Here is a 27,859-nt window from a genome sequence, read left to right as displayed (position 1 = left end):
CACTTCCATCTGACCTTTTTTGTTTGCCAACACAGTAACAGAGGCTTTTTGTTTGTTTTGCTTTTTTTCCCCTTAATCTTGATCTATTGTTAAAAGAAAGAAAGGAAAAAAGTTATATATAACACGAGGGTCTCCCTAATTATTCCAGTTGAAAGAATTCTGAGGTCATCCGCATGTTTTTACATGCAAAAGTTAGCTGTGATTTTTTCATCTAAAAAAAAACAAATAAGGCAAAGCTTTAGTTCAGAGGACTGGTACAACAAAGCCCTTTTCAAGAGAACTCTGACCATCATCACACATACTGAACTGCAAAAGCAGACTTCAATGATATCAATGTACATACAGACCATAAATTCACCCCGACCCCCCTAAAAAACAGTAAGATCAAAGAGAATTTCCTCATCTTTGACAAGAGCAAATAAAAAAAGAAAAGAAAAGAGCAGAGTCCTCATCGGAGTCTTGAAATTCCATTCTAAATTAAAATAAAAACATTTAATTTTCTCATCTCTGACAAAAGAAAAAGAACAGAGTTCCTGTGTGAAGCAAACCAGGCACAGTCTCTCCATAAAGCCAAACACAGTTAAGTTTCTCGCTGGTGTGTTGGATCACTGAGAATTACTCTGACCTTAATATGGCTATTCCAACCTCTGGTATGACAGAGGACAAAGTGCATAGACAGCTCGGCAATCGATCCACCTGTCAGTGGAATGTATTTCACTCATCCTACTGTAAAACACAGTGCTTCATGGTCTTCATGCTTATGATCTGAGATTCCTGGTCATAGGGAAGAAGATACAAGGAGGATCTGTGGTTAACATGAGAAGGTATTAAGTTTTAAGGTTGGCAGGGTTACAGAAAAGGTCAGGCATATATTTACTCAGGACAAAACAAGAGTTTTGACCTTTTATGCAACAGGTGAGAAAAATTAAAATTATAGTATGCTAAAAAAAAATGGTTCAGGCACATTGTGACATCTTAGAAAGCATGCAGAAGATTGATCACTGCAATGATCCCAGTTTCCAAGAGGAAACCAAAAAGAAAAAAAAGTTAAATGCTTTGCTACTTTTTCACATGTATTTTTCTTTTTCTGTCTTAGAACAGTTGCTGAATTTTATTCTGCAAGGAAAGAAAGTAGAAATAAAAAAGTTAAAAAAAAAAAAAAAAAAAAAAAGATAATCATACAGTATTCACATGCAAAATCATGTCAACACAGTCAAATGTTATTTTCATTTGGAATTTGAATCCAAAATATGGACTCAAATGCACAACACACACACAGAAAAGGAAACCTCAATAATTAAAGCTTCAATTGGTTCTGCAGAGCAGAGGAGTTGGTCTCAACCCCTGAGCTGCCTGACCGGTATCACAGTGTACAGTTCTGAAAAGCTGAAACAGCATCATATGTCCTTGGCCAGTTTGATCAAAATGTGGGTAAACAGTGGAAAAGATGATCAATACTATGATGTATTGCTTCTGTTTGTTCATCACTGTCATGCTTTGTTTCACAAATTACTCACAAATAATGGCAGAACATTAACAGGAACGAAGAGACGCATCATACCTGCTTGCACAATCTTCTCTTTTCAATGTCATTTCATCAGTATGACTTAAGATTCTTTATGTAACACATGTTGTTAATGCTGAGCACACTGTTCACATGTGACACATATTCTGATTTGACTCACTTTTCAGTCCATTAGGCATAAAGAGATGTAAGACGTGTTTATAGAGATGACAGTCTGAAGCTTAAGTCTCTTTCCTCTGTTTGCTTAAGCACTGTGGCCAGTTTTGTACCATTACACAGCAGAGGAAATCATAGAAATCATGCATGAGTTGAGTTACTTTCTCTTTGAGCCAAGCATTAAAAAAAAACAGAAAGAAACAACAAAATGAACTAAATTATACCTTAACAGGGTTGCTCTATGAAAATATACTGAAGCTACTGTAAAAGAAAAAAAAAAAAAAAAAGCCTCACAGGCCTTTGAGGTTTTCCTGAAGGTGAAGGGCAGCATGTGCAGCTGGTAACCATCAGGAAGCAGGGGTAGTGGCACCCACTGGCGCGAGAGGGTTTGTAGCTGCGGCTCTTGTCCCTAGTGGATAGGATTAATGTCTGTGCGATGGTTGGTCTGCCCATGAACCGTACTGCCACCTACTGTTGTGGTGGAGGTGGTGATGGTGTTGTGCTGGATGACTTGCTGCTGGGAGCATGCTGGGGCTGGGCTGCCTGCTGGACTGCTCTCTGGACCTGAGGAGACAGTAGAGTAATAATGGAGGACGAACATGACGTGTGTAGAGTGTAAATGCTGTGATTTTAACACATTATGCGAAGATGATTAAACATGCTAATGAAATATCAAAACAAACGAACCACACGTTATTATAGAAAAACATTTTATTAAAAAAAAAAAAGTATTTTATTTAACACTAAATTCACACGTACCATTCCAAAGACAAAAATAAATGGATAACACAAATATGGAAAAGTGAATCACTCAACTCCATAAACATGCATGATGAATGCTGGACACATTGAAGATGACATCTGTACACAGGCTAGACTCATCGATGAAAGTCATTCCAGCCCAGTCTGGGAGTTGGCTTTCTCCTGCATAAAAGAGCCATTCAGCCACCGGGGATGTGAGCCTTACTTTCCTGCACTAAAGCCACACAGGGAGGTGCCTTATCCTAATTACATGGAAATGTCACTCGAATCCATATCAAAGGGAGGGGCTCTGATGTCACATCCACCGTCCAAAAAGTCTCTGAGATCGTGGGCAACGGTTTGCCAGAGTGCAAACTGTGATGTTTTTCTCACGTTGAGTCTGAGTCACCTTTGTGCACAGAGATGCTGGTCAGATGGAAAAATAAGTCTCTCAGGAGATGCAGACGACCAACTCCCAGTCCAGGGTAGCTACCAGAGTGTGCAACACCCAGATGTGAAAGGACCAGTCTTGTGGCAAGCGTGGGAGCTGGATACCAGCACATCAGAGTCTTGGCAGTCACTATGTGTCCATCAGACTTACATCTGGAGGGCTAAAGCGCACCAGTGATGGTGTGTTTCTGGTCTAATTCCCCAGTGTGTCTGTGTGAGTGTGAGAGAATCTGGGTTTATGTTTGAGCTACTCACTGAGGTAACCTTGGGACTCTTTCTGCATAGTGGTGATGGGGCAGTCCTTGTGTGTGAGCAGCAGCTGCTTGAGTTGGGTCACCTCATTCTTTAACATGGTCACTTCATTCTGGAATTTAAAAAAACAAGAATGGCTGTTTTAGGAAGTTGGGTTCATCCATCCTTTTTTTTTATTTTACTATTTTTGTAGCCATTTTTAATATATTAGTAGGATTTGAATAGTAAATTGGAAACTGCTAACACATTTACATAAGAACTACAGTCGTCAAGGTAAGTGCCTCCTCCAAACAGACTCGAAGGCTCTGGATTGTTTTTGTACCTGAAGCTGCATGTTGGTCTGAGTGAGCTCCTCTGCTTTCTTCTCTAAGGACATCACCCACACTTTTCTTTTCTGTCTGCATCTTGTTGCAGCTGCTCTGTTTCGCTCCAAAAACTTTCGCCGCCGTTCATCTGGATCCTCGTCCACGACTCGTCTGCGCCGCCCGCTGCTGGGTGGCGGAGACTGCAACGTTTGTGTGGGCTGCATCTGCTGGGTTGCGGGTGACATCTGAAACATGTGGTACATAAGATAGGCATTACAGAGATGTTTGATGAGACAGTGTCTGTCTGCCACCATAAAACTACAGATGCAACCAGTCTTACACGTGGAAAACAGCCCATCACCTGTCACCACTCCACTGCCCCTTAAAGCCTCTCGCCTGTAAACAAGCATCTATACATTATCTCCTCCAGTTATTTAAATGGCTGGCAACTTCCCCAAAAACAACATCTGTTTGTATCACGTGCCTTGGGAGCCAGACTGCGTGCGTCAGGAGTCCATGATTGAGTGACTGGGCTGATTCACATAGGCTGCCCACCTTGTTAAAGAGGTGTCAGAAGGCAGTTTTCCAACGCCCACTTCCACTCATACTAATAACACCAGACACAGTCAAAAGGCTCGTTTCTAAAACCGTGCATGCTCTGACAGATCTTGACATAAACTTGGCAAATTCAAGTGTTTTCAGTCTTCAGATCATTACCATTTTATGAGAACCATGGAAAATACAAGCTGCTTTAATGGTGGCTGTGCATACAGAAAGTGCTGTTTTAATGCCTTAATGGCACATCTGGAGCATACAGTAAAGGGTGTTTTTTTTTTCTCAAGTCAGACTGTCCTTCATCCAGAATGATTGGCACTGCGATGGGGGTTTGACAATGCAAGGACAAAGAGTATCACATCGTAATGATGTGAGCAATCCTTTTGATTAAAATGAAACCAAATTCTTTCACAGCTAAGACGTTCCAGGACTACTAGCCAAAGCTGCCCTCACCATCACAACCAGCATTTATCAAAATTCTTCTGGACCTGGAGCAGATTAATACACCTGCATAACAGTAGCTTGGTGGTGCAGATTGTAAGGAAGCAAAGTTTCCAAAAGACAGTCTTTTATAATCCTCGTCTTATGACCTCTTCTTAACCCTATCACTTCATGACAGGCATCAAACTCGGACCTGTGGCTGACCAACCTCACAGAAAAAATTGCATTTGAGAAATATGCCAGGAAACTACTTGGCATTATGGCTACATGACTGCAGCAGAGAAAATGAGTTTGTCCACTGACTTGCTGTGGGTTTTAAGCATCGTTGCAGCTATGCTTCAACACTAAACCACTAATAGCTGACTTCAAAACTGCTCATACGGTTACTGAAGCACTGCATTGTTTTAGTCATGGTTCGTACACACTGGCTTCTTGCTGTGTGAGAGATTTATATGTAGCATCATTAATATGTTATTGAACTTGTGGCTTTGCCTTTGAACCATCTAAAATCTTTTAACTCTGCAGGGAATGTATTTCACTTACTCACCTGGGATGCAGAGTGCATTGGAGGGTGTGGTGAGGTCTGGTGTGGGTGCCCAGGATGAAGGTGGGGATTATGAGAGTTGTGATGGGGATTATGTCCCTGCGGATGGTGGTGTGCACCCTGGCTGTGGTGGTGGTGACCATGGTGCTGGTAGGCATGCGGAGGGGCTTGCAGGTGTTGGTGTGGGTGTGAGTGCATGTGATGATGACCGCCTTGATCCTGTCGTGATGACATCATCTCCATCATGTGGCTCATGGAGTTCATGTTGCCGTTGGTGATGGCACCAGGGTGATGTGAAAGTGCAGCCTTCAGCCTCTGTTTAGATTAAATGGACACAAAATATAGCATTTAAAAGGATTCTGTCATGAGTATTTGTTTTATGTGTTTCTACATATTGGGATTTTTCAATGTGCTGATAAAGCGTTAAAGAGCAGCATCACAAGCTGCCAATGACGAGACAAACAGCTGCATAAATCCACATGTCAGGGGAGCAAATCAAAACCACTTAGGCTGTCCTCTGTGTCTCCTTCAGTCCTGTCATTCTCACTCACTCACCTTTCAAAAATGTCATCAGACCAATCCCTCCTCTTTTTATTCCTAATGGCCTATTTCTCTCTTATAAGTGTGTGTGTCTGTGTGTGACTTTATGTCTGTGAGATGAGCTAGCTGGTGAACCTCAGACAGATCTATGACTGCTGGCCCTGCTAACAGTGGGTTTGTTGCTGTGTGGTTTGTAACTGTGTGGTCGACTTTACCCTGACTGTGACAGTGTCTGAGAAGTCTGAGAAAAAGACCAGAGGAAGGCTGACTAAAGACACACTTGTTTTCTTCATGTTTACCAAATGCACCTCTCCTCAAGTCTGTTTTTCTCAGCACCACATAAAGATGACCACAAGAGCACAAGCCTAGACATAAATTTAAAAAAGAAAAAAACATGACACATTTACATTTGAATGGCTTCTAAAACCAGACTATTTAACTATGACTCATGTGAGTACTTTTATGTGTAAGAAATAAATAGTATGTATTTTAGACTTTTGTACACATAGCAAAGAATGTTACCAACACAAATGCGAGCAGATATTCCTTCAAGGCTACTGTTGGAATGAACACCTGAATTCCACAAAGTTTTTTATTCTCTTTCCCAGTGCTCCCTTTTCGCTCCCTATTCCCTTCCCCCTTCTCCCAGCTGCTGTCAGTAAGTCCACGCTCAGTCCAAGGCTCCATATCTTTTAACAACCTTCACATTCATGATTCCCATTGGGAATGGCATCCAGCTGGTTCGGCTCATGATTCTAGTACATGACCAGAGCATAACATCAGCCCTCCACTCTTCACTCACACTGTCTGTGAGTGAGGAGAGGCACATTCAAATAAATCATTTTAAAAGATAAAAGTCCATTTAAAAGAGTGCATCAGCTGGGCTGCATTGTATTTGTTAATGTTTGTATTCACAAAAACATTTCCAAGAAATTCAGTTGTAGTTACCTGGCTTTCCATGAAGTCGGTGAGATACAGAGAGTAGCACATGAAACCGACAGGATAATTATGACCTTGTCGAGCCTGTTTCAGTTGAGTATAGTTTCTGTTTGTCATACCACGAGATGTCACACATTCTTAAATAAAATATTTCTGAAGCTCTATGTCCTGCACCTCGCAAAAAGTTATTTTAAATTTGCTCCACTGCTATATATATAAAATATATATATATATATATATATATATATATATATATATATATATATATATATATATATATATATATATATATATATATATATATATATATATATATATATATAAATATATATATATATATAAATATATATATATATATATATATATATATATATAAATATATATATATATATATATATATATATATATAAAAATTATATATATATATACATATATATATATATATATATATATATATATATATATATATATATATATATATATATATATATATATATATATACTTGTACACACTTGGCAATTTCCTCAACTCTAAAGTGCCACAAATATTAGAGATAAAATACAAGTCACACTGAAATTCACTGGATGTATTTAACCTATCTGAAAAGCCTCAACAGCAAGTTTAATTTGTAATTTATTTTAAAAGGAAATATCTTTCTGGAAAAGTAGAAATGATAAAAATCTTATATACATCGAAAGAATCTAAAACAAATGATGGATTTAAAAAGCTTACAGATCAATCATAGTGTCTCCTGCGTTGACAAGGACATCCTCTGTGATGAATTCTAAGGCTGGAAGCCCTTACTGAACACCTTCCTCTCTGCTATCAGCTAGTCATTGTGCTGCAGAGAGGTGAGGCCCACCCCCCTTGTGAAGGGAAAACCAATCAGGGTTTGAAAGGCTCCTGCCACTCAAAGCAGGAAATCTCCTAAATGTAGAGAAGCCAAAGGCTGCCTGTCTACCTCTGTTATCTGCTTTCCTAGACCTGGCAAACATATCTGTATGTGGGTTTGGTGCAATTGGAGCTCTTTGCCTAACAGGCGCCAGGAGAGAAGGACAGCGAGGGAGGAGGACGCAATGAGAGAGAAAGAGACCAGAGGTGGGGAGAGATTGGATGGATTTCGGTGTCTCTTCCTCACACAATCACCCCAAGACACAGATTGGTCATTTATCAGTGTCTCCAGGAGCTTCCAGCTGGCAGTGCGGCACTTTCTGTTTATTAATTGAATTAGCCTGCATCTGAAGAAGCCAGAAGGTGTCAAATCACAAAGGCTGGTCAGACAGCTGAGGGGGTGGCACCACAACTCTTAGTGGTGATGGCTTGAACAAGACAATGCATGAGAGTAACCTATAGTAGGAGCAATTGGCTATGAGAGACATCAAATAAAGCAAGAATATACAATTCCAAGGTATGAATACACTCACATGCAGTCACTCTTCTTCTTTATTTGAGGCCTACGTTTAAAAAGAGATAATAGTACCTGATGAGTTCAGCTATATCCCTAGTTTCTTAGTAAAAAAATCACCTATAAAAAATAACTTTCTCATAAAACTGAATTCATAATAACTTTCTTTTGAATGTTTTCATATTTTCATTTTTGTCCTCTGTTTTTTTTTTTTCTAAGATCATTTATAATTATGTAATATATGAAGGTGGAAACATTTAACTTTAATTTGTGGTACAATACACTGGTGTAGTGTGGCATCAATGTAACTCTTTAATAGTAGAGTTTCCTGAAAAAGCCAAAATTCCCAATTTGTTAAAAGAAAAAACCCTTACCGTGCTATAAGTCTGTTCCTGAGGCTATCTCTGCACCAGTGTCTGCTTCTGTTCCATCCTGAGTTGAGACACATCTCAGTTAAACCCCACTCAGCTAAAACTTAAGTCCTTGTATCCAGAACCACAGTGACGCAACTTAGGGACGTTAGTAGAGCGATGATGAACAGGCTGTGACTCTCAAACACCTTCATCAGCTCCCTAATGACTCTTTAACACATGGTTGTATTTCTCCAGACTGTGCTGAGCACTAGAACTTAACCACAATGTGCATTTTGCTGTAATAACACACACACATGCATACGCATTTCTCTTGCACCAACATGGCTGTCACAGAAAACAGTCTTTAAATCAGTGCACAGAGCACTCACATATGGGATGGCATACTACAGGTCGCATTTGCTCTGCTGTCGTTGGAAATGTGAAAACAAAGCAAGGAAAAAAAAGGCCTCTGTGACACCATAAAGAAAGTCAGTTTCTTCCACCATAATTCTATCAAGAAGAAGCATAAATATATGCAATTGCCACTACATTTCATGCATTCTGAGAGAGTACTAAAAGTCGTGTCAGTATTGATTTTTTCACTGTTAAAACACCGTCCCTGATTCAGCCATCCCTTGCCCAGAGGAAAGCTATCTTCTTTCAGACCTTTGCCCCTTGACCTCTCCACTCCCACTCCTTTTTTAGGCCTCTTTCATTTATGTGGTTTCAGTGACACCAGGTGATCATCCATTAATGATATTTATTAATAGCTTCTTCCTCTGTGACACGACGGGCTATGAGTGATGTCGCTTTGAGTGCTCTGGGCACATCCTGAGAACACACTCAGGTTTCTCCTCACAAGATGACTTCATATCTATTAACCCTGGGAGGAGAAAGCAAGAGCATAGAGCAGGTACAAAGGGAGGGGACCACGCCTAGCTAAGGATGGGTAAATCAAATTCACAGAGGTCGGGGTGAGCACTTTTATTCCCCTTAAAAGTGGAGCAGTGCACTATCAGGGGACCTGTGGCCCTCTGGCGCCTTACAGCTGGTTAGAAAGATTTAACCAGTCTGTGGAGTCATAGTTTAACGGGAAAAAGATCAAAGTTTTAAATGAAGAGCTTCCTTTTCTCATAAAAATAGACTGCAGAGAAATATTAAAGCTTCTGTCTGTCTCTGTCAGCTTTTTGTTAACATAAGACTAGCACATTGTTGAAGCACACAGTGTTGCTAATTGTATAATATATCATAGCTGTAACTTTCCTGGCAGAATTTATGTATGCCTCGATCCTCTAACTCACACACTAAACCCAACATGGGTTCACCAGCTGCAGTTGAAAGCAGGAGTTTGGCTCTGCTGCTTTGCCAAACACTCAGAGGATCCTGTTCCATCCTCCTCACCTCCACCACCATTATCCATGAGTGCCTGTCTGCAAAACCCACTCTCTGTCCCCTAAAACTCCACACCCCCCATTAGTTCAATTTTATTAGATTTCCCCCTCGCCCAGAAAGGCAGTATCCCCACCCCCTCCTTCTTTTTTCTCTCCCATACACACCTCTTCCCTTATCCTACACCCCCTCTCCTTGTGCTTGCCAAGAGCTGGGGACTGTTAAACTGATTTCCTCGGGGAACGGTGAAGCAGACAGTCTGATGGGAGCACTGGGCTGTAATGTTGCTCCCTCTCTACTCTCTAGGTTCTGGGCCAAGCTGGTGAGGGCAGAGCTGAACAGAGCGTCCCTGTGGTTCTAGATGCAGACAGGGGAGATGGACATAGACTGGCTGTTCAGCCAGGGCCAGACGTTCTGGTGGTGCTTGGAGGGACCCAGGCGGTATGGGCGCAGTGAGACACACGCCTACTGAGGAGCATGCTCCAAAGCATGCGCTCATACTCTTGGCAGCTTCTGCACCCTGTCAAGTTAATGGATGGGCCTCTGACTCCAGTCTGCATATCCCCACTGTTCCCTCTCTTGTAAAAGCCCTGCTCCAGCCCAGCCTACATGGTTATCACTGCACCCAATGCTGAATACAGAGAATGTCCAGAACTGACAGAGACAGACAGATCATGAGCAAAATGCTATTTATTAACAACAACAAAAAAACATAGTAGTAAAGCTGTGATTATTGATTCTAGTATTTAAAAAAAATCAACTTAAGATGTAAAAACTTGTGTAAGGATGCTCAAAATCTCAGCCCCTTGATGTCTGTATGTTTTTGTTGAAAAGGACTTGACCTCCCTGCTGCTCACTATTCATATGTAGATTGTAGCAAGTGTTCCTGCTTTGTGTTTTCATTCAATCATTTTCTGTGAATATAAAAGCTTCTTTTAATATAACTTAAATTATATTCATTACAATTTTAATTAGGTTGTTAACATGAAACCCAGTGGTACAAGAAGTCTCTTTTTTTTCATCATGTTGAAATACGCAATCCATTAGTCTTTCTGGGACTTCAAATGTTTGAGAGTAACGTGTTTAAGAGATAAAATGGGTGCTTAACAAGTCATTAAATACTCATCAAATTTCATCATAACAGTTTTTGACCACACAAGCTTGTTTTTTTTTGTTTTTTTTTTTGGAGTCCTGTCAGTATTTTGTCTGTTGCTCAGGCTCCGGGGGGGTCATGGTGGCTGGACCAGTCCGGTCTGACCTGTGGGGCAATGCCAGCTGGTTTACCCATGCTTAGCTCAATGGTGTCCCATCCCATTCACAAGCCCTGAACCATGACGAAATGGTCTTCACATGCACCTCCCATCGGCACTCCTGAAACAACACGCAGTCATCCAAAGACAAACAGATGCGACACTTTGTGCCACAACTGCCTGCCTTGTCCTCTTAACCCAACCCACATACAAGCCAAGCAAAACATACACACAAGGAAGATGAGACAAACACATCCTCACATCAACGTAAAATACAGACAACAATATAAACTATCCACAAAAGATCGGAAATGTTGCAGATTTGGATCAGTCATATTTTAAAAATTTGGATTTGTCCCAATAGTTCTTTCTGCCTAATATGGTGAGAGAGAAAAAGAATATCCTCAAAAGACCCTTTTAACAGTTTTTTCCCAATACAACTTGATTTGAGTTGTTTATCTCATTACAATAATTCAAACAAGTGTCCAAAATGACAAGTCAACATCAGGTTATTCGAGTGTTTTACTAAGCTGGAATCAGAAAAATAATGAGCTCGCAGATTAAAAACCTGTATTCTGAACATCAGCCTAGGCTGATGTGTTTTACAAGTACAACTTGACACATATAGCAGAGCCAAGGAAACAGGAATGGCTTCAGGAAAACTTACTGAAAGTCCCTGTGTGACACAGCAAGGGTCTGAACCAGAACCCAGAAGCCCATCTTTGTGAGAAAGAAATGTATGAGAACTGAAGTTCCAACCTGGCGAACCTGAATCTCTTTGTTGACAACAATCAGAGAAACTTTTAAAGTAGTCCCAAGGTTGTAGGGATTACTTCTGAAGAATTCAGAATAGTGGCCAAAAGTGCTTCAACTAAGTGCAGTGCAGTGAAGATTGATACTTTTTAAAAGGATATCAAAGTCTTTAATATTTCAATACAATATATTTTTTAAAAAAACAGCATTTTTGGTCATAGTGGGGAACTGTGTGCAAATGGATGATATATGCCTGAGTCATTACATATTTGAGATGTCCCCCAAATATCCATCCATCCATCTTCTGCCGCTTATCTGGGGTCGGGTCGCGGGGGCAGCAGCCTAAGCAGGGAAGCCCAGACTTCCCTCTCCCCAGCCACATTTGCCAACTCTGCGGGGGGGATCCCGAGGCATTCCCAGGCCAGCCGAGAGATATAATCCCTCCAGCGTGTCCTGGGTCTTCCCCGGGGTCTCCTCCCAGAGGGACGTGCCTGGAACACCTCACCAGGGAGGCGTCCAGGAGGCATCCTGACCAGATGCCCGAGCCACCTCAACTGGTTCCTCTCGATGCGGAGGAGCAGCGGCTCTACTCTGAGCCCCTCCCGGATGACCGAGCTCCTCACCCTATCTCTAAGGGTGAGCCCGGCCACCCTGCGGAGGAAACCCATTTCAGCCGCCTGTATACGAGATCTCGTTCTTTCGGTCACGACCCACAGCTCATGACCATAGGTGAGGGTAGGAACGTAGATCGACTGGTAAATCGAGAGCTTCGCCTTCTGGCTCAGCTCCTTCTTCACCATGATAGACCGGCGCAGAGCCCGCATTACTGCAGATGCCGCACCGATCCGTCTGTCGATCTCGCGCTCCATCCTTCCCTCACTCGTGAACAAGACCCCGAGATATTTAAACTCCTCCACTTGAGGCAGGACCTCACTCCCGACCGGAGAGGGCAATCCACCCTATTCCGCTTAGGACCATGGTCTCAGATTTGGAGGTGCTGATTCTCATCCCAGCCGCTTCACACTCGGCTGCGAATCGCTCAAGCGAGAGCTGGAGATCACGACCAGATGAAGCCAACAGGACCACGTCATCCGCAAAATGCAGGGACCCAATCCTGAGGCCATCAAGTCGGATCCCCTCAACACCTCGGCTGTGCCTAGAAATTCTGTCCATATAAGTTATGAACAGAATCGGTGATAAAGGGCAGCCTTGGCGGAGTCCAACCCTAACCGGAAACGAATCCGACTTACTACCGGCAATGCGGACCAAGCTCTGACACCTGTCGTACAGGGACTGGACAGCCCTTACAAGGGGGTCCGGTACCCCATACTCCCGGAGTACCCCCCACAGGAGCCCCCGGGGGACACGGTCGAATGCCTTCTCCAGGTCCACAAAACACATGTAGACTGGTTGGGCAAACTCCCATGCCCCCTCCAGGACCCCAAAGAGGGTATAGAGCTGGTCCACTGTTCCGCGACCAGGACGAAAACCACACTGCTCCTCCTCAATCCGGGATTCGACTATCCGGCGGACCCTCCTCTCCAGGACCCCTGAATAGACCTTACCAGGGAGGCTGAGGAGTGTGATTCCCCTGTAATTGGAACACACCCTTCGGACCCCCTTCTTAAAAAGGGGGACCACCACCCCAGTCTGCCAATCCAGCGGTACTGCCCCTGATGTCCACGCAATGCTGCAGAGGCGTGTCAGCCAAGACAGCCCCATAGCATCCAGAGCCTTAAGGAACTCCGGGCGGATCTCATCCACCCCCGGGGCCTTGCCGCCAAGGAGCTTTTTGACCACCTCAGCGACTTCAGCCCCAGAGATAGGAGAGTCCACCCCTGCTTCCTCATCGGAAGACGTGTTGGTAGGATTGAGGAGGTCTTCGAAGTATTCCTTCCACCGACCCACTACGTCCCGAGTTGAGGTCAGCAGCTCCCCACCTCCACTGTACACAGTATTGATGGAGCACTGCTTCCCCCTCGTGAGCCGCCGGATGGTGGACCAGAATCTCCGTCCGGAAGTCTTTCTCCATGGCCTCGCCGAACTCCTCCCATGCCCGAGTTTTTGCCTCCCACAGGCCCACAGGCCAAGAGTCCCACAGTCCCACAGGCCAAGAAGGCCCGATAGGACTCCTTCTTCAGCTTGACGGCATCCCTCACTGTTGGTGTCCACCAACGAGTCCTGGGATTACCGCCACGACAGGCACCAACGACCTTACAGCCACAGCTCCGGCAGGCCGCCTCAGCAATAGAGGCACGGAACACAGCCCATTCGGACTCAATGTCCCCCACCTCACTCGGGACATGGTTGAAGCTCTGCTGAAGGTGGGAGTTGAAGCTCGCTCTGACGGGGGACTCAGCCAGACGTTCCCAGCAGACCCTCACAACACGTTTGGGTCTGCCAGATCTGACTGGCCTCCTCCCCCACCACCTGAGCCAACTCACCACCAGGTGGTGATCAGTTGACAGCTCCGCCCCCCTCTTCACCCGAGTGTCCAAGGCATGTGGCTGCAGGTCCGACGATACGACTACAAAATCGATCATCGAACTGCGGCCCAGGGAATCCTGATGCCAGGTGTACATATGGACACTCTTATGTTATGGACAATCCATGACGAGCACAGAAGTCCAATAACAAAACACCATTTGGGTTCAGAGGGGGGGGACCATGCCTCCCAATCACTCCCCTCCAGGTCTCACTGTCATTGCCCACGTGAGCATTGAAGTCCCCCAGCAGAACAATGGAGTCCCCAGAAGGAGCACCCTCCAGCACTCCCTCCAAGGACTCCAGAAAGGGTGGGTACTCTGAACTGCTGTTCGGTGCATAAGCACAGACAACAGTCAGGACCCGTCCCCCCACCCGGAGGCGGAGGGAAACTACCCTTTCATCCACCGGGGTAAACCCCAACGTGCAGGCACCAAGCTGGGGGCTGATGAGAATGCCCACACCTGCTCGGCGCCTCCCACCATGAGCAACTCCAGAGTGGAAGAAAGTCCAGCCCCTTTCGAGGGTACTGGTTCCAGAGCCCAAGCCATGCGTCGAGGTGAGTCCAACTATATCTAGTCGGAACCGCTCAACCTCGTGCACAAGCTCAGGCTCCTTCCCCACCAGAGAGGTGATGTTCCACGTCCCTAGAGCCAGCTTCTGCAGCCGGGGATCGGACCGCCAGGGTCCCCGCCCCTTGCTGCTGCCCAGCTCGCACTGCACCCGACCCCTACGGCTCCTCCCGCAGATGGTGAGCCCACGGGAGGTGGGGCCCATGTAACCCTTTCGGGCTGAGCCCGACCGGGCCCCATGGGCGAAGGCCCGGCCACCAGACCCTCGCTCTCGTACCCCACCTCCAGGCCTGGCTCCAGAGGGGGGTCCCGGTAACCTGCGTCCGGGCAAGGGAACATTCATGCCCAGGTTGGTCGTCATCGTAGAGGTTGATGAGCCGTGCTTGGTCTGGTCCCTCCCCTAGACACCTGTTTGCCATTGGTGACCCTACCAGGGGCATAAAGCCCCCGACAACATAGCTGCTAGGATCTTCGGGACGCACAAACCCCTCCACCACGATAAGGTGACGGCTCAGGGAGGGGTCCCCCAAATATGTTTTGGAAATTTAAACAATCCAAAAATATGTTTATGTATGTGTGTGCAAGTAAAGATAAAAATCCCAACACTGTTTAAAGAGTAAAAATGTCTGAAAGCAGCATGGATACTGCATTAGTTTTAGCAGAAGCTACTCAGAGTGGACCTACAAATGCAGAATGCATTGAGGGGGCAATGTGGGGTTCAGTTTATTGCCAAAGGATACTTCCACTTATAGATTTGAACTTGATCCAGAGTTAAAGTTGAGAAAACAGAGTTTATTACGGCATCAAGCATAAATTATATGATTGAGTTTAAATTCTTTCAGTCACTGTCAAGCGGGCCTGTTTTTTTACTACAAATAATATAATTTTGATTAAATATTGACCAACTCTTTGGCCTTGGCAGCACTGAGTATACCGACAGTCTTTCTGGTTTAAATCCAGCAGTGATAAACTGGCAGACACATTGATCCAGCAGCTCCGCTCTGCTAAAACCACCAGCCTATGTGAAAACAGAAAGAAACGTTAAAAAACCTCTTCAAGTATCTTGTGTTCTGTTTGACTGCACATTCACATCCATGTATACTTAACTAACCACAAATATGCATGGACCAGATCTCTATCAAAAGCCATGTGCAGACTGATTTAATGGTTTACTTTAGCCCACTTTGTCCACAGATGTGTTTAGACTCCAAGGACAATAAGTACCAGAGAAGGTGCCAGTGCTCTGTAAAAGAGCCACTTTCACACACAATGAGCCTGCGTACAAACATATACAGTGAACATACACAAACTCAGTGAAGCAGGCTGCAGATTCAGCTGTGCTCTTAGCTCACCGTCTCTACTTAGTGACATCACACCCTGACAATGCCACCATTCATACGCATGCTGCTTACAAAACCTGGGGTTAGCTTGCTGTTGTGTGTGCTGCTCCTCCTGACAACAAGACATTTAGCCAGAGGTGCTTCCCAGCTTTAGTGGGACAACATTAATTGAAGGAAGTGAAGTGTTACCGTGTATTACTTTATACTAAACCACAATTTATCACATCACCAATATAAAAAAAAAACAACAATTCTGCAGCTGCTTCGTTAGCTTCACTTTCTTGGCAGGAAATCTTTGTTACTCATTCACCTTTTAATGTATAACCAGATTCCTGATCTTAATGCCTGCTCCAACTGTTGCAACAAGTAACGATATTGTAACAGTTAAAACTAAAGACTTATAAATGATTTAAAAAAAAAAAAAAAAAAAAAAAAACTCCCATTAGTTAAAAGAAATGCTTTGATAATAGATCCTCTTGTGTTCTGTGAAATGTTTCTTTAAGACAAGCACCATTTTTTCCCCCACTTCAAGCAAAAAGGAGCATATTTAGGGCATGCCAGGAATTATGTCATCCACAAATCTATTGCCAGCTCCACAGCCAAGAGAGCTGCAGCGAAAGAACATATAGTATTGTTTACCACATAAAAATCTCAGCACCTAGCCTGATGCTTAGTGACAAATTTATTGTCCTTGGTAACAATGAAAACAATAGATAATTGGGAGATAATAAATAACACATTTTCATACACCAGCACCAAGCTGTTTCAAGACTCTGTCTGAAATTAGAAAGCATGCTGCATGTGTGGAAAACATGGAGCTGATTCAAAAGAGCCTGAAAAACAATGCTGAAGTCCTCCAGTCACCAGCACGAGCTGAGTCATGTGCCATAGTTGGCCTTTGCAAATGTTTCTTTTAAAGAAACGTGATAAGGCTTGTTTGGTCCTTCCTTGAAACAGATGGTGAAAGTGAATATCTTTCATCACATATACAGAGATATAAACCTAAGCAAGCACGGAGTATTTGTAGCAGAAAAAACAGTACTACTTTACATGCTGATAGTTGGTACATCTTTAGCATGCATTTTGTGCTTGTGTCTTGTTAGTTCTTTATAACAACTAGACTGTTCATATTTCAGTTGTTGTGGCTATCTAATTGTGCACACTGTAAAGATGACAACCCAGTCCTGGACCAGGCAAATATATTTGTGTGTATAAGTCTTTGGAGCCTATGGAGAACTGGCTCTGAGTGGTGATGTAATGCTTTGGCCAGTGCGCTGTGGAACTTGGCTTCGTCTCTGCTGCGTTTCCTCCACGCTGCGAGGGTCAGCTATCCCACAACCTCCAGCACACAACACGCACCATTCAATTCCCCAGACCACAACAGAGCAAAACTTAACCACACCCGGCACCATGAGCACCCAGTCCTTCACAAGAATAAAAAAAAAAAAACACTTGAAGCAAGACTAATAAAACATTCCAATCTCAGCAACAACCCCAGATGACAAATTCAAAGCATTAAGGAAGGGCATGCATGTCAATTATTCCACCATTAGGCTGTGCTGTACCACTTAAATTATGGCACTTAAGGGGAAAATCTGGACAACAAAGAAATGCGGTGATGCAGATACAGTCTTTGGCCCAGAGAGCACAAACAGCAAGCATAGAGTGAGATATGAGTCCCCCAGGGGCCGAAGCAGTCCTTTGGCTCATTAACTATTTACACCAGAGACAGGCCTCCATACTGCTCTGGCCCACCACAAAATCAATTAGCCTTCATTAGCCCAGGCCCTAGGCATGCTTTTTCTGACAGGGGAGGGATAATTCTGCAACTGATTCCTCCAGTTACATCCAAATATCAAAGAATTAGATGCACACCCAGTTGTGAGTGTACGCGGTACAAGCCTGCACACAAACGACAAAAGAAACTAGGTTAGCTAGGTTTTCATTTCACACACATAACTCTTATAATTCACATTCTTTGTTTGGTCTCTCAGAATATCAATACTGCCTCTCACCTTTCAACTCCCCCACTTATTATGTATGTCTATCTATTTCCTTTATGTCTATCAAAGTCCCGCTCAGTTCCCTTCTCTCCTCTCGCAGTATAAACGTGGCCCAGAATGAGTGCATCCAGGTTCGCTCCTCTGAGGTGTGGGGTTACAGTGTGGAGATTTCCCATTGGCGGAAAGTCAACATGGCCGGGGTAATGCGATTAGAGCCGGATTGCGAACGTCGCAGGGGACACATGGGTCTGATCATGGCCCAGTTATCCGATAGCAGGGCCGTATTTATCGACCAGGCCCGGGTGAGGATATTACAGGCATTAGAGACCCTGCTATGCTTATGAAACCCATGCTGTAGATCACACTCAGATAACACAAGTAGTCTCTCACTTTCTATTCACAATCATGGAATTCCATCAGTTGAATTCAGACATCAGGGAGCAGAATCTCAATTGATCAGCATTTAGTTGCTGCACCTTTCGTTAGAATGGCCAACTAACCAGAAAGTTGTATGGCAAAAGGGCCTGCAGCCATTTAGTGAGTGCATATGTTTATGGGAGAGCTAACATAGCATTTACAATTAAATTACACAGATAGGAGGAGGGAAAAAAAAGAATAAGATGTGTCTGGATGACGGCCAGAGGAGAGATAAGCCTAATACACTAATATTGTGTTACCCTAGTGTGTTACCATAGGAACTGTTGAGGAGATTCAAAAGACTACAAAGACGATCAATCTTGAGAGAGCAGGAGGAAGAGGGGAGAATTAAATGCCCTGAGAGTGCTCCCGCTCTCCTCTATAAGGGCAATAACTCTTCTAATGACCTCTGCTACCTCCTCTTTCTAGAAGATGTTTCTCTCCAGAAAACGGCTATCTGCAGGCCTCTCCAAACACAAAGAGCAGCCAAAGCTTTTCATTATGGTTTGTTATTATTTTGATTAAAGTTATCCATTATTTTGAAGACAAAAGTTGACAGATGGTGTAGTTGCTACAGTATTAATCTATCCCTACATTAATCAGAGGATTCTTGTCAGTCATTGCCGTTTCTGTTGCAGTGTTTACATTAGTAGCATGCAGAGTCAAAGCACACAGAACAAGGCTTTCTCTTGAGCTTTTTCCACTGCCAGTCAGCCACTATACCTATGTAACTTTCAAAACTCATCCACTTACAGTCTTTCTCCCACCACTGCTATAACTGCCTGCTTTGTGGAAGATGAGGTCATTTGATTTTTTCCCTGCTGTGTTAAACTAGTGCTAACAAGTTTCAGAACCTACAGAACACGTTCTGTACATTAAGATATACATCAGGCAGTCAGTGGGCAGCCAAGCCACATCCACATAAAGGGCCCATTATTCCAGCCAGAGTCTCCAGTGTTGCACTGGCAGGTTCAGACACAGCTTTGATTACACACCAAATGATGGAATCCACACAGGCCTAAGAGTGCAGCTTTGCTGGATCGGCCCAGTGGAAAAGAAAGTTGCAAGACTTGCATGTGCACACTTGTGTATGTGTGAGTGCATAAATGTGTATGCATTCATGAAAAATTCACATATACTCACCAGTTTAGCTTCTGAATGCATGGAAGGAATGTGAGTGGAGGAACAGGAGGTGCTGCGGGCAGGGCTTTGCATGCCCATCATGTTGGAACCCATGGACATTTGTCTCTCCATCTGAAGATAACAACAATAGATACGGTCATGCTTGCAAGTGTAGACATATTAATGTTATTTTAAAGACATTTACATATTCAATGATTAACTTTTTATGTTACTTGAGGTGAGCTTTCATATCCTGATGAGATGTTGTCACTGCTTTCACAATTAAATCATTACCATTAAAAGTGTAAGACATTTAACCCAATAGGCTTTTGTGGATGAGATGAGAGAGCATGAGAGCCTGATTTCACATGACAGGCTGCCCTGTGCACAGCTCTGTGTGATGATAACTGGAGCTGACCCAAAACAGGAAGCCAGAATGGAGGGACTTAACACAGGAAGCCGGTGCAACAGGGCTGTGTTTGTTTCTGATAGTGATGCGTATCTGTCAGACTTGCACATCAAAACTCGATTAATGTAGCTGCAGAATGTGTTGTTGAAGGGAATGTTGTACAAATGCTTTTAAATCTGTACCAATGTGTGTGTGCTCTGTCTCTGACTGACATAGGTCAGAGTGGTCAAGTGTCACAGCCGAGACCTCAATTTGAGGAAATCAACTGCCTAGGCTAACAGGGATGAGAGGTCACCTGTGCAGGGTGATAATGTGAGTAGTGCTTGCCATGCAATGTAAGAAGGAAAGAAGAAACTTTTGTTTCAGTTGCTGGATGCATGTAAGTGTGCATCTGTGTGTGTATGCGCACACACGTGTGTGTGTGTGTGTGTGTGTGTGTGTGTGTGTGTGTGTGTGTGTGTGTGTGTGTGTGTGTGTGTGTGTGTGTGTGTGTGAGTGAGAGAGCTGCTGTGGCCTCCCAGCTGTTGAACTCTGGCTGGTGTAGTAGTCCCTGTGAGGGATGCCCCCCGCCCTCCGCACCCCAAACCCCCCATCCCTCTTTCCTCCCCCAACGTCCATAGAGACTTAGGTCTAGAACCTGACACACAACCTTAATTGCAGTAAGTGTGTTTTGTGTAAAAATATCACCCAAACCTGCACCCCTTTCCTGAACCGTCAATCTTCCCGCAAATCGCTTCGCTCTTAATTTAATAAACATGGGAGGGATTTTTCCATACCATAAACACGGGCTGTCTTGTGTTACAATGAGAACATATGTTACATCATCAGAATCCCGATATGAGCAGCTTTCTCTGCGTTGTTATCATTTCCTGTTACACAATGTGGATCTTCTAAAATTTCTGGCCTAATTACAATAAAAGTTTATATCCTGCACCCAATGGAAGAATTATTCATTCCTTCAGGAGATTATTTTGCTTAAAGTACTGTGCTTAGTCATTTTAATGGGGACAGAAAACATCCACAACTGCAAACCTACATAGTTTATATGCAGTCAGGATGTACAGTAGACTGTCATCTCATGAGAAAATGATTGCGCTTCTGCATGCATCCATAAATGATGTGCTCTGTAATCTGTTGTTTTACTCACGGGCATCAGTACAGCGGAGGAGCCAGGCATGGTTGGATCTGGCAGAGTTCCAGGCATGGAGGCAGGCAGAGGCTGTCTCTGTCTGTTTCGTAGGTGCAGTAGTGAGGACAGAGAGCCAGGGACGGGCCTGAGAGAGCAAACACATAAAACAATCTATAAGATTTCCACTGTTATAATCTAATTGTTTTCTTAGCCTCAAACCAAAAATGAGTAATAACATTAAATCTATTATGGCCATTAATTTTTCATCTTAGAAGCACTGATCAGTGATATAGAAAATAAAAAAATGATGAAAATGATGTGGTACCTTCAACTTTATTAAATATATGTTGATAACACAACACTGTGTTATAAACAGGTAGGTGAAATGAGTTGTAAAGTTCATTGTAAGTCTTTCCAATGTTCTTTGAGCTCCAATGATGTCAGTTTAATAGGATCTTGTAGAATGTATGGAAATCAAGCCCAATTCACAAAGACCTCACCCCATAACCCCATATCCCAGTGCCCAAAGAGTCTATTTTCCTGCAAAGCATTTTCATTCAAATGATAACAGCTTAATGCAAATTTTAATGTTTAAACTGTTACTTTAACCTTTTATCTTTCACACTAACAAAAAGGCCGGAGAGAAATGTTTCTCTGTGTTTTTCTGTTTGTTTTGGAGAAGAATAAACATAATAAATGTTCAACGGTTGAGATGTTAAAAAGAATACTTTAATAACAATGTAACAACAGTGAAATGGTTGAAATTTGGAAAAAGAAATGTTATAACATACATTTAGTTTGGGCTTTACTTGTCGAAACCAATTTGTAGAGATGGCTCAGGCAGGTTTAGTTCCACAATTTTTTTTTAGGAAATTCATAAAAAGTCACAACAAATTTACCTCTACCAAGAAGTAGACCAGGACCATAAAGGGTCAAACTGATTTAGTTAATTACTTATTATAATTAATTATTGCCTGTTTCTATAGCAGCTGCAGATTATGGACAAGAGAGCTGAGTTATAACAAACACATTAATATTTTACAAAAATATTAAAGGGATACATAAACCATGAAAATAAAATGTTGAGTATAAATTATTGCACATAAAATATTACCTCCATTGCTTAGAGTAATAAGTAAAAGATCATGAAAGTTACTGGAGTGTGTTGAAAAAATGTAAAGGACAAAGAAATGGCAAAATTTATGGTGGAGAGCTCAAAAGACCTCTTCAATTGACAACAGCTGCATTTAAAATAAATTAAGTTATAAAGAACCCCTTAAAGTTCATTTTAAAGATAAAGCTGCTATAATGTTCAACATAACTTTTATCAGCAAATAGTTCTTTATGTCTTACTGGGCATGTAAACTTCAGCATGTAAAAAGCGTTCACAAATAACTACTTTCACTTCTTCAAAAGTTGAAAAATTTGATCAAATAGCTGCGCACTGCAGTTTCAGCAACTATTAGGCACGCTAGTGTCTAATATTTGCACTATAGGCACGCAAGTGCATATTTACAGCAAGCACCTGATGCAACTATGTGACTGAGTGCTGAGTTTTTAAATAGATGTCATGCAGAGATAAAGGGTTAAACAATGTAAAAGAAAAAAACATAAACTTTCTTAACTTATGCCACATAAAGGGATACAATATTAAATATACTTCATATTTCTGGTAAAAAGTTTTTGACGTTCTTACTCTCACAGAGGCATCTAGTTTACTATGGGAATTCCACAATGTGGCATTGTGAAATGAACATGCATTCATTATGGTTAAAAAGCACCCCAACTTGTTTTTTGTTTTTTTTTGTTTTTTTTGCTGCCTAAACTCAGAATAGAAAAAACACTTTCTGCACTATAAGTTGAATTTAGCACTTTGAACAAGTTCAGTTGCAATGGACGAATAGTGTGTGTGTGTTGATGATTCTCAGTGACTAATATTTGTCTTAACAACCACATGAAAATAACATGAAGATAATCACATTTAGAAACTGCAACAGCATCAGAGGATCTGTGGGGAAAATATCACTCAGTGACCACAAAAGTATGTGCAGACCAACATGCCTATCTCCACTCATGGCCACATCAATAAATCATATTTATAGAGACTTAGACAAAGCATAGACTATTGACAACAGTTCTTTATCAATCATTGGCATCCATATAACCTCACCACCTACATCTGCATCCCGCAACATAATTTATACAACTGCCATCAAATCCCTGCTCGTGCAAATACCAACTCCCAGCTGCAGGGTGCAGCTACACTCATGTGCAAGCAGTTACTATTCTTTCTAAAAAAGCAGCAGTCGCTGCATGTTGCTTTAATAACTTGCATAAGAAGAATCAATAATTCTCCAGTTATCACAAGCATTGAAATAAAAGTTGCCTCTTGCTAGTCAATAAAACTCAGTTTCCCTGTGAAATTACAAGAAATACCATTTGAGTTAGCTTTGTTGAATGAGTTCATGTAATCAACTGAACTGACAACATCTTAGCTAGTATTACCTTAATAGTGAGCAGTGAAGGAGTGATGGCCAAATGGAGGGGCGCACTAGAGCAAACAACAGTCCCCCACCTGAATAAATACCTGTATTTTTTCAGACCTAAATATGTGCATTTATCCTCCACATGTTTTAGATGGCTAACACACACACATACCTATAGGACCGTCCATTACCATCTAGACTGTGTGTCATTCCTGTCTAAAATCCCAATTTATCACAGTCACACTCATTTAACAGCACATGTGACAACTGAGGAACACTGAGAATCCAAATATTTCCACATGGGGAAAAGTCATAAAAGTACTGTGAGGGTGTAGTTTGGTTGCACACTATATCAACACAGTTTCCCTCCACATTCAAAATCTGCCGGTGGTCAAGATAAAATAACAGTGACCTGGCAGTGGCATGTCCATGATAACAGCTAGTTTGCTGGATTTTTTACCATAATGTTGCAGATGGAGAATGAGACTTTTTTTCCTTCAAAGACATTAATAAAACTTTCTCATCTACACTATTCTGCTCTAAAGCATTAGTTTAAAAGTTTACATAATGTTTTTGCATTTGTTTTTTCCAAACTTTCCAAACTTTAACCCACAAACTCATGATCCTTTTTTATGCATCTTCATGACAATATATGTTCTGCATATAAGCGCATCATTAACACTTTACCTATAGTTGGGGATTTATAGTAATATTACACATGTTGAACAAACAAAAATAAACGTTAAGACTAAAAATAAGCTAGAAATGTAGCAGCTGTGTTTAGCTCATGCTTTTTATAGAATAAAGAATCCTTCAAAACCTGCGCAGCTTGTACTTCAGCACCTGTATGTTAGTACAAACTACGTGCTTTTCAACATGATAAAAAAAATAACAAAAAACAAAACAACGTGCTTATTCAGTGGATGGCAAAGCAACACAAACATTTACCAGCACTTTTTCTGGAGAACCTTTATGTTGATTCAATACATGAGGATTTTAAAAGACTGTAGATAAAAGTCTGTTTCAACATACTTGTGTTGTATAGCAGAGTCTCTACTATGTATATAAAGTAATATGATGTTTAGTTCCCAGTTTTAAACATCTGTTAGTCCCTAAGCAGGCAAGGCTATGTGCAAATATATGCCAGTGTGAATCATTACATGTATAAAAATGAATGGTGACAGGCTACAGTTTCCCTGAGAGGACTGATCATAGTTTGTTTGTGGACCCCAGAAGAGAGCAGGTAGACACTTTGCAGTCCTGATCCTGCAATCTCACATTACTAAGACCTTTACACAGAGCCCAGTTCTCCTCCGCAATCCCTCTGTAAGAACCACCACTGCACTACCACTTTCACTCCACCATGACATCATTTTTAGGTCTTACTTTCTTAAATCCTGCTTTTACTCTTTTCTGCTATGTTGTTCCAAAGCCTATTTCTCTGTTATTCTGGTATGTTTCTCCCCAATGGAGCTGAACTGACAGCCGTTCATTGTTCTTTTAATTCTTTATAACTCTCTTCTGAGTTCTCTCAGGGTGCCCATACCTCAACTCAAGTCTCTCTGCCCCAACCAACAAATCCTGCAGTCTGAACACAAAATAAGCTTTACTGTCCCAGTCTCCACAGTCCCAACTCAAGCACCAGGGACTCAAACACAAGAGGTTTGGATGTCATCCAAGAGGAGCGAGAGAAGGAGAGAGGTGCAGTCAGTCCACTGACTCACATCCTTCCCTTTTTGACTCTGCTCCAGCAATGATGTAATGCTCTTGGCTTTTCACCCTCCCCCCACCCAGTGCCTGCCTACCCCTTGATTTTGTTCCTCCCTCCTCACCGCCTCCTCTCTCTTTTCCCTCTCTTTTCCTCCTCGTACTCATCCAACATTACTACACTGGCTCCTCGCTTGGTGAAGTCACTGCAGGCTCTGGATAGACACAGCAGCTAAAAACTTACAAACGTAACCAAAACAGCCTGGGGCCAATTTCCAGACATTTGGAAGATGGTGGTGCAGTCGCCATGGGAACGGAGGTAAACACAGGGAGAAACAAGGGCCTCAAACAGCTTGCAGCTGCCTGGCTCTTTGAGTAAACACTATACAGGACCTGCCCCTGATTTACTGCCTTTAATCACTGGTGGGAGGAGAGTGCCATGGGGTTTGGACTGAGGAAATAATACGAATCTGATCAAATAAATCAGCCATAATGGGTTACAACATAGGCTGACTTTTATTAGTGAGTTAGAGAAGAGTTGGTTGTTGGGAGGGTCCTGCACTGGGATCGATCTAAGATGGGGTGTCCTCACATTAGGGTGCCTCAAGCTGAGAAAATCCATGCCAAAGAACAGTTGAGAAAAGATTATAAATGATACTCTGGAGCAAATTAGAGTGTTGCTCTACGTACACATTAAATATGATACTGTTTTGATTCATTAGTTTCCTTTGGTGGAGTAGAGCAATGATTGACTGTGTTTCATTTTTACCTAAAGGATGTTGGTAAAAATCACATGAGCAAAGAACAAGGAAAACTATCTGTGGAAGTTTTCTTTTTATGAGATTTGTCAGTAACTGATTGGTTCCGTAATAGTTGGCATAAACAAATCCTTTCACTTTAATTATATTTCATCTGTTGTTGGTTTTTTTTTGTTTGTTTAGCTTTGTTTTGTTTTTGTTTTTTGTTTTTTTTATCTCAGACATTACTATATGCATATGTGTTCCTTAATTAACTTCTTTCATTAAATACTGTTTTCATTTCTCCATCTCTGCTGGTTTATTTATAATCTCAATTCATTTTTTGACACACCTTGATTCTCTTAATGCAACTTTATCCATGCTTCCATCCAAACATTATCCATCTTTTCCCTTCCTTGTGCAGACATGCTCCTCTCCTCAACACAACCAACCACAACCCTGGTGTACAACCCATGTCCTCCACCTCTTTGCTGTCTATTCTCCACCCACATGATCCTTAATTTCCTCCTCTCCATCTACCTCCTAATACCCTCTTCCTTTCTTCTATCCACATCTGATCCCATTTTTCCTCCTTTCTGTCCACTTCTGATCCCCCTTTTCCATACTTCCCCACATTGTGTTGCAATGTGAGCAACCCAGAGCTGCTAGGCATGTCCCTGTGTGTGAGTTGCTTGTGCAGGAGCCTGCATGTGTGGTGGCCCCGGGGCAGGGATGACACAGGCCCGCTGGAATGAGAAGGAACAGAGTCTGGGCGTTCCTCTACAAACTCACTATTAAACCCACTGCAGTACACAATGAGCTCATCTTAATTCAGGTCAGATGTACATCCTGCTTTTTATCTCTTTCTTTTAGGCTCTTTATTTTTTCAGTTGATTACTCGATATAAATTTGTTTACATACTAGTCATTCATTCTAACCTACACCTTCAATTGATGCAAAGGTGTATTTTTTAATGCAGAAGAGCACGATGGTTACTTATGCATAATGTAGAGGTTTTATACTTTTACTTTCAGGGTAGACCCCCCCTCCTTATCACAGCTTTGTAAATTCAATTTAAGCTAAAACAACAAAAAATGATGCTTTGTTTGAATTGTTGAAAAGTTTGTGAAGTCAAATTTTGTACAAGAAAAACATCTCTCTTTATCTGCTCTTAAACTGGCACAAAGCATAGATAAATAAGCATGTTTGTATTACAAAGGAAAATGTATTACATAAAAGGTGCTTGCACAAGCTAAAAATATGATATGCAATACAACTTTGTTTAAAAATCCTAAAAATAATGTCAGGACCAGTATCTTAGCAGAGAGCAGAACTAGTATTTAGTTATTTAGTTATTTTCTCATAAAGTTCAGAATCTACTCTATGAAAGGGGAAAACAAAAATGGACTTTCTTCACAAGAAATCAGGTTTCTAATTTTAAATAGGTCAAAGCAAATCATATTAATCAGTGGTCATAGAATGATATGCTGACCAGAATTTACATTGATTAAAAAATAAAAAAATGTGTGCTTTCAGAATACATTTAGGATCAATAACTAATTTAAATGAGTAAATATGTCACCAAATCTCTTTGCAAACACATAGCTGATTCACAGTACAAGTATGCACCAACCAACACTTTGCATGACAGCCTACTGTTCAAAAGGCAGTAAGGCCAGTATCTATTTCTGCTACTTCTCTTAAAAGCAAAAGGAAGGACCACAAGTAGCTGGGTGCCTGAGGTGTGAAAAATACTGTGCATTTAAAGCAGCATGGGAAACAAAACCACAAATTAACTTCCTTAGCTCTGCACAATGATGTGACATTGCATGCAGTGCACTCAGGGTGGAACAG

At 42.2% G+C, this 27,859-nt stretch overlaps 1 protein-coding gene across 2 annotated transcripts in view; it reads right to left on the bottom strand.

Annotated features, from left to right (window-relative positions):
- Positions 1–1,928: 1,928 nt before the first annotated feature.
- The window catches only part of creb5b (cAMP responsive element binding protein 5b), a gene marked incomplete at its 5' end in the record, with an annotated part of 39,698 nt that continues 13,767 nt past the window's right edge, over positions 1,929–27,859 (bottom strand). For both annotated transcript variants that reach the window (XM_079240359.1, XM_079240360.1), the window contains 6 exons: positions 1,929–2,245; positions 3,128–3,236; positions 3,447–3,674; positions 4,973–5,284; positions 19,559–19,669; positions 21,094–21,220. In XM_079240359.1, coding sequence (XP_079096485.1) covers positions 2,091–2,245; positions 3,128–3,236; positions 3,447–3,674; positions 4,973–5,284; positions 19,559–19,669; positions 21,094–21,220 — 1,042 coding nt within the window. In that variant the 3' untranslated portion in view covers positions 1,929–2,090. The remainder of the gene's footprint in view (positions 2,246–3,127; positions 3,237–3,446; positions 3,675–4,972; positions 5,285–19,558; positions 19,670–21,093; positions 21,221–27,859) is intronic.

This window comes from Telmatherina bonti (genome assembly GCF_933228915.1).
Source record: "Telmatherina bonti genome assembly, chromosome: 5".
Taxonomy (NCBI): domain Eukaryota; kingdom Metazoa; phylum Chordata; class Actinopteri; order Atheriniformes; family Telmatherinidae; genus Telmatherina; species Telmatherina bonti.
This window is presented reverse-complemented; position numbering and strand designations above follow the sequence as displayed.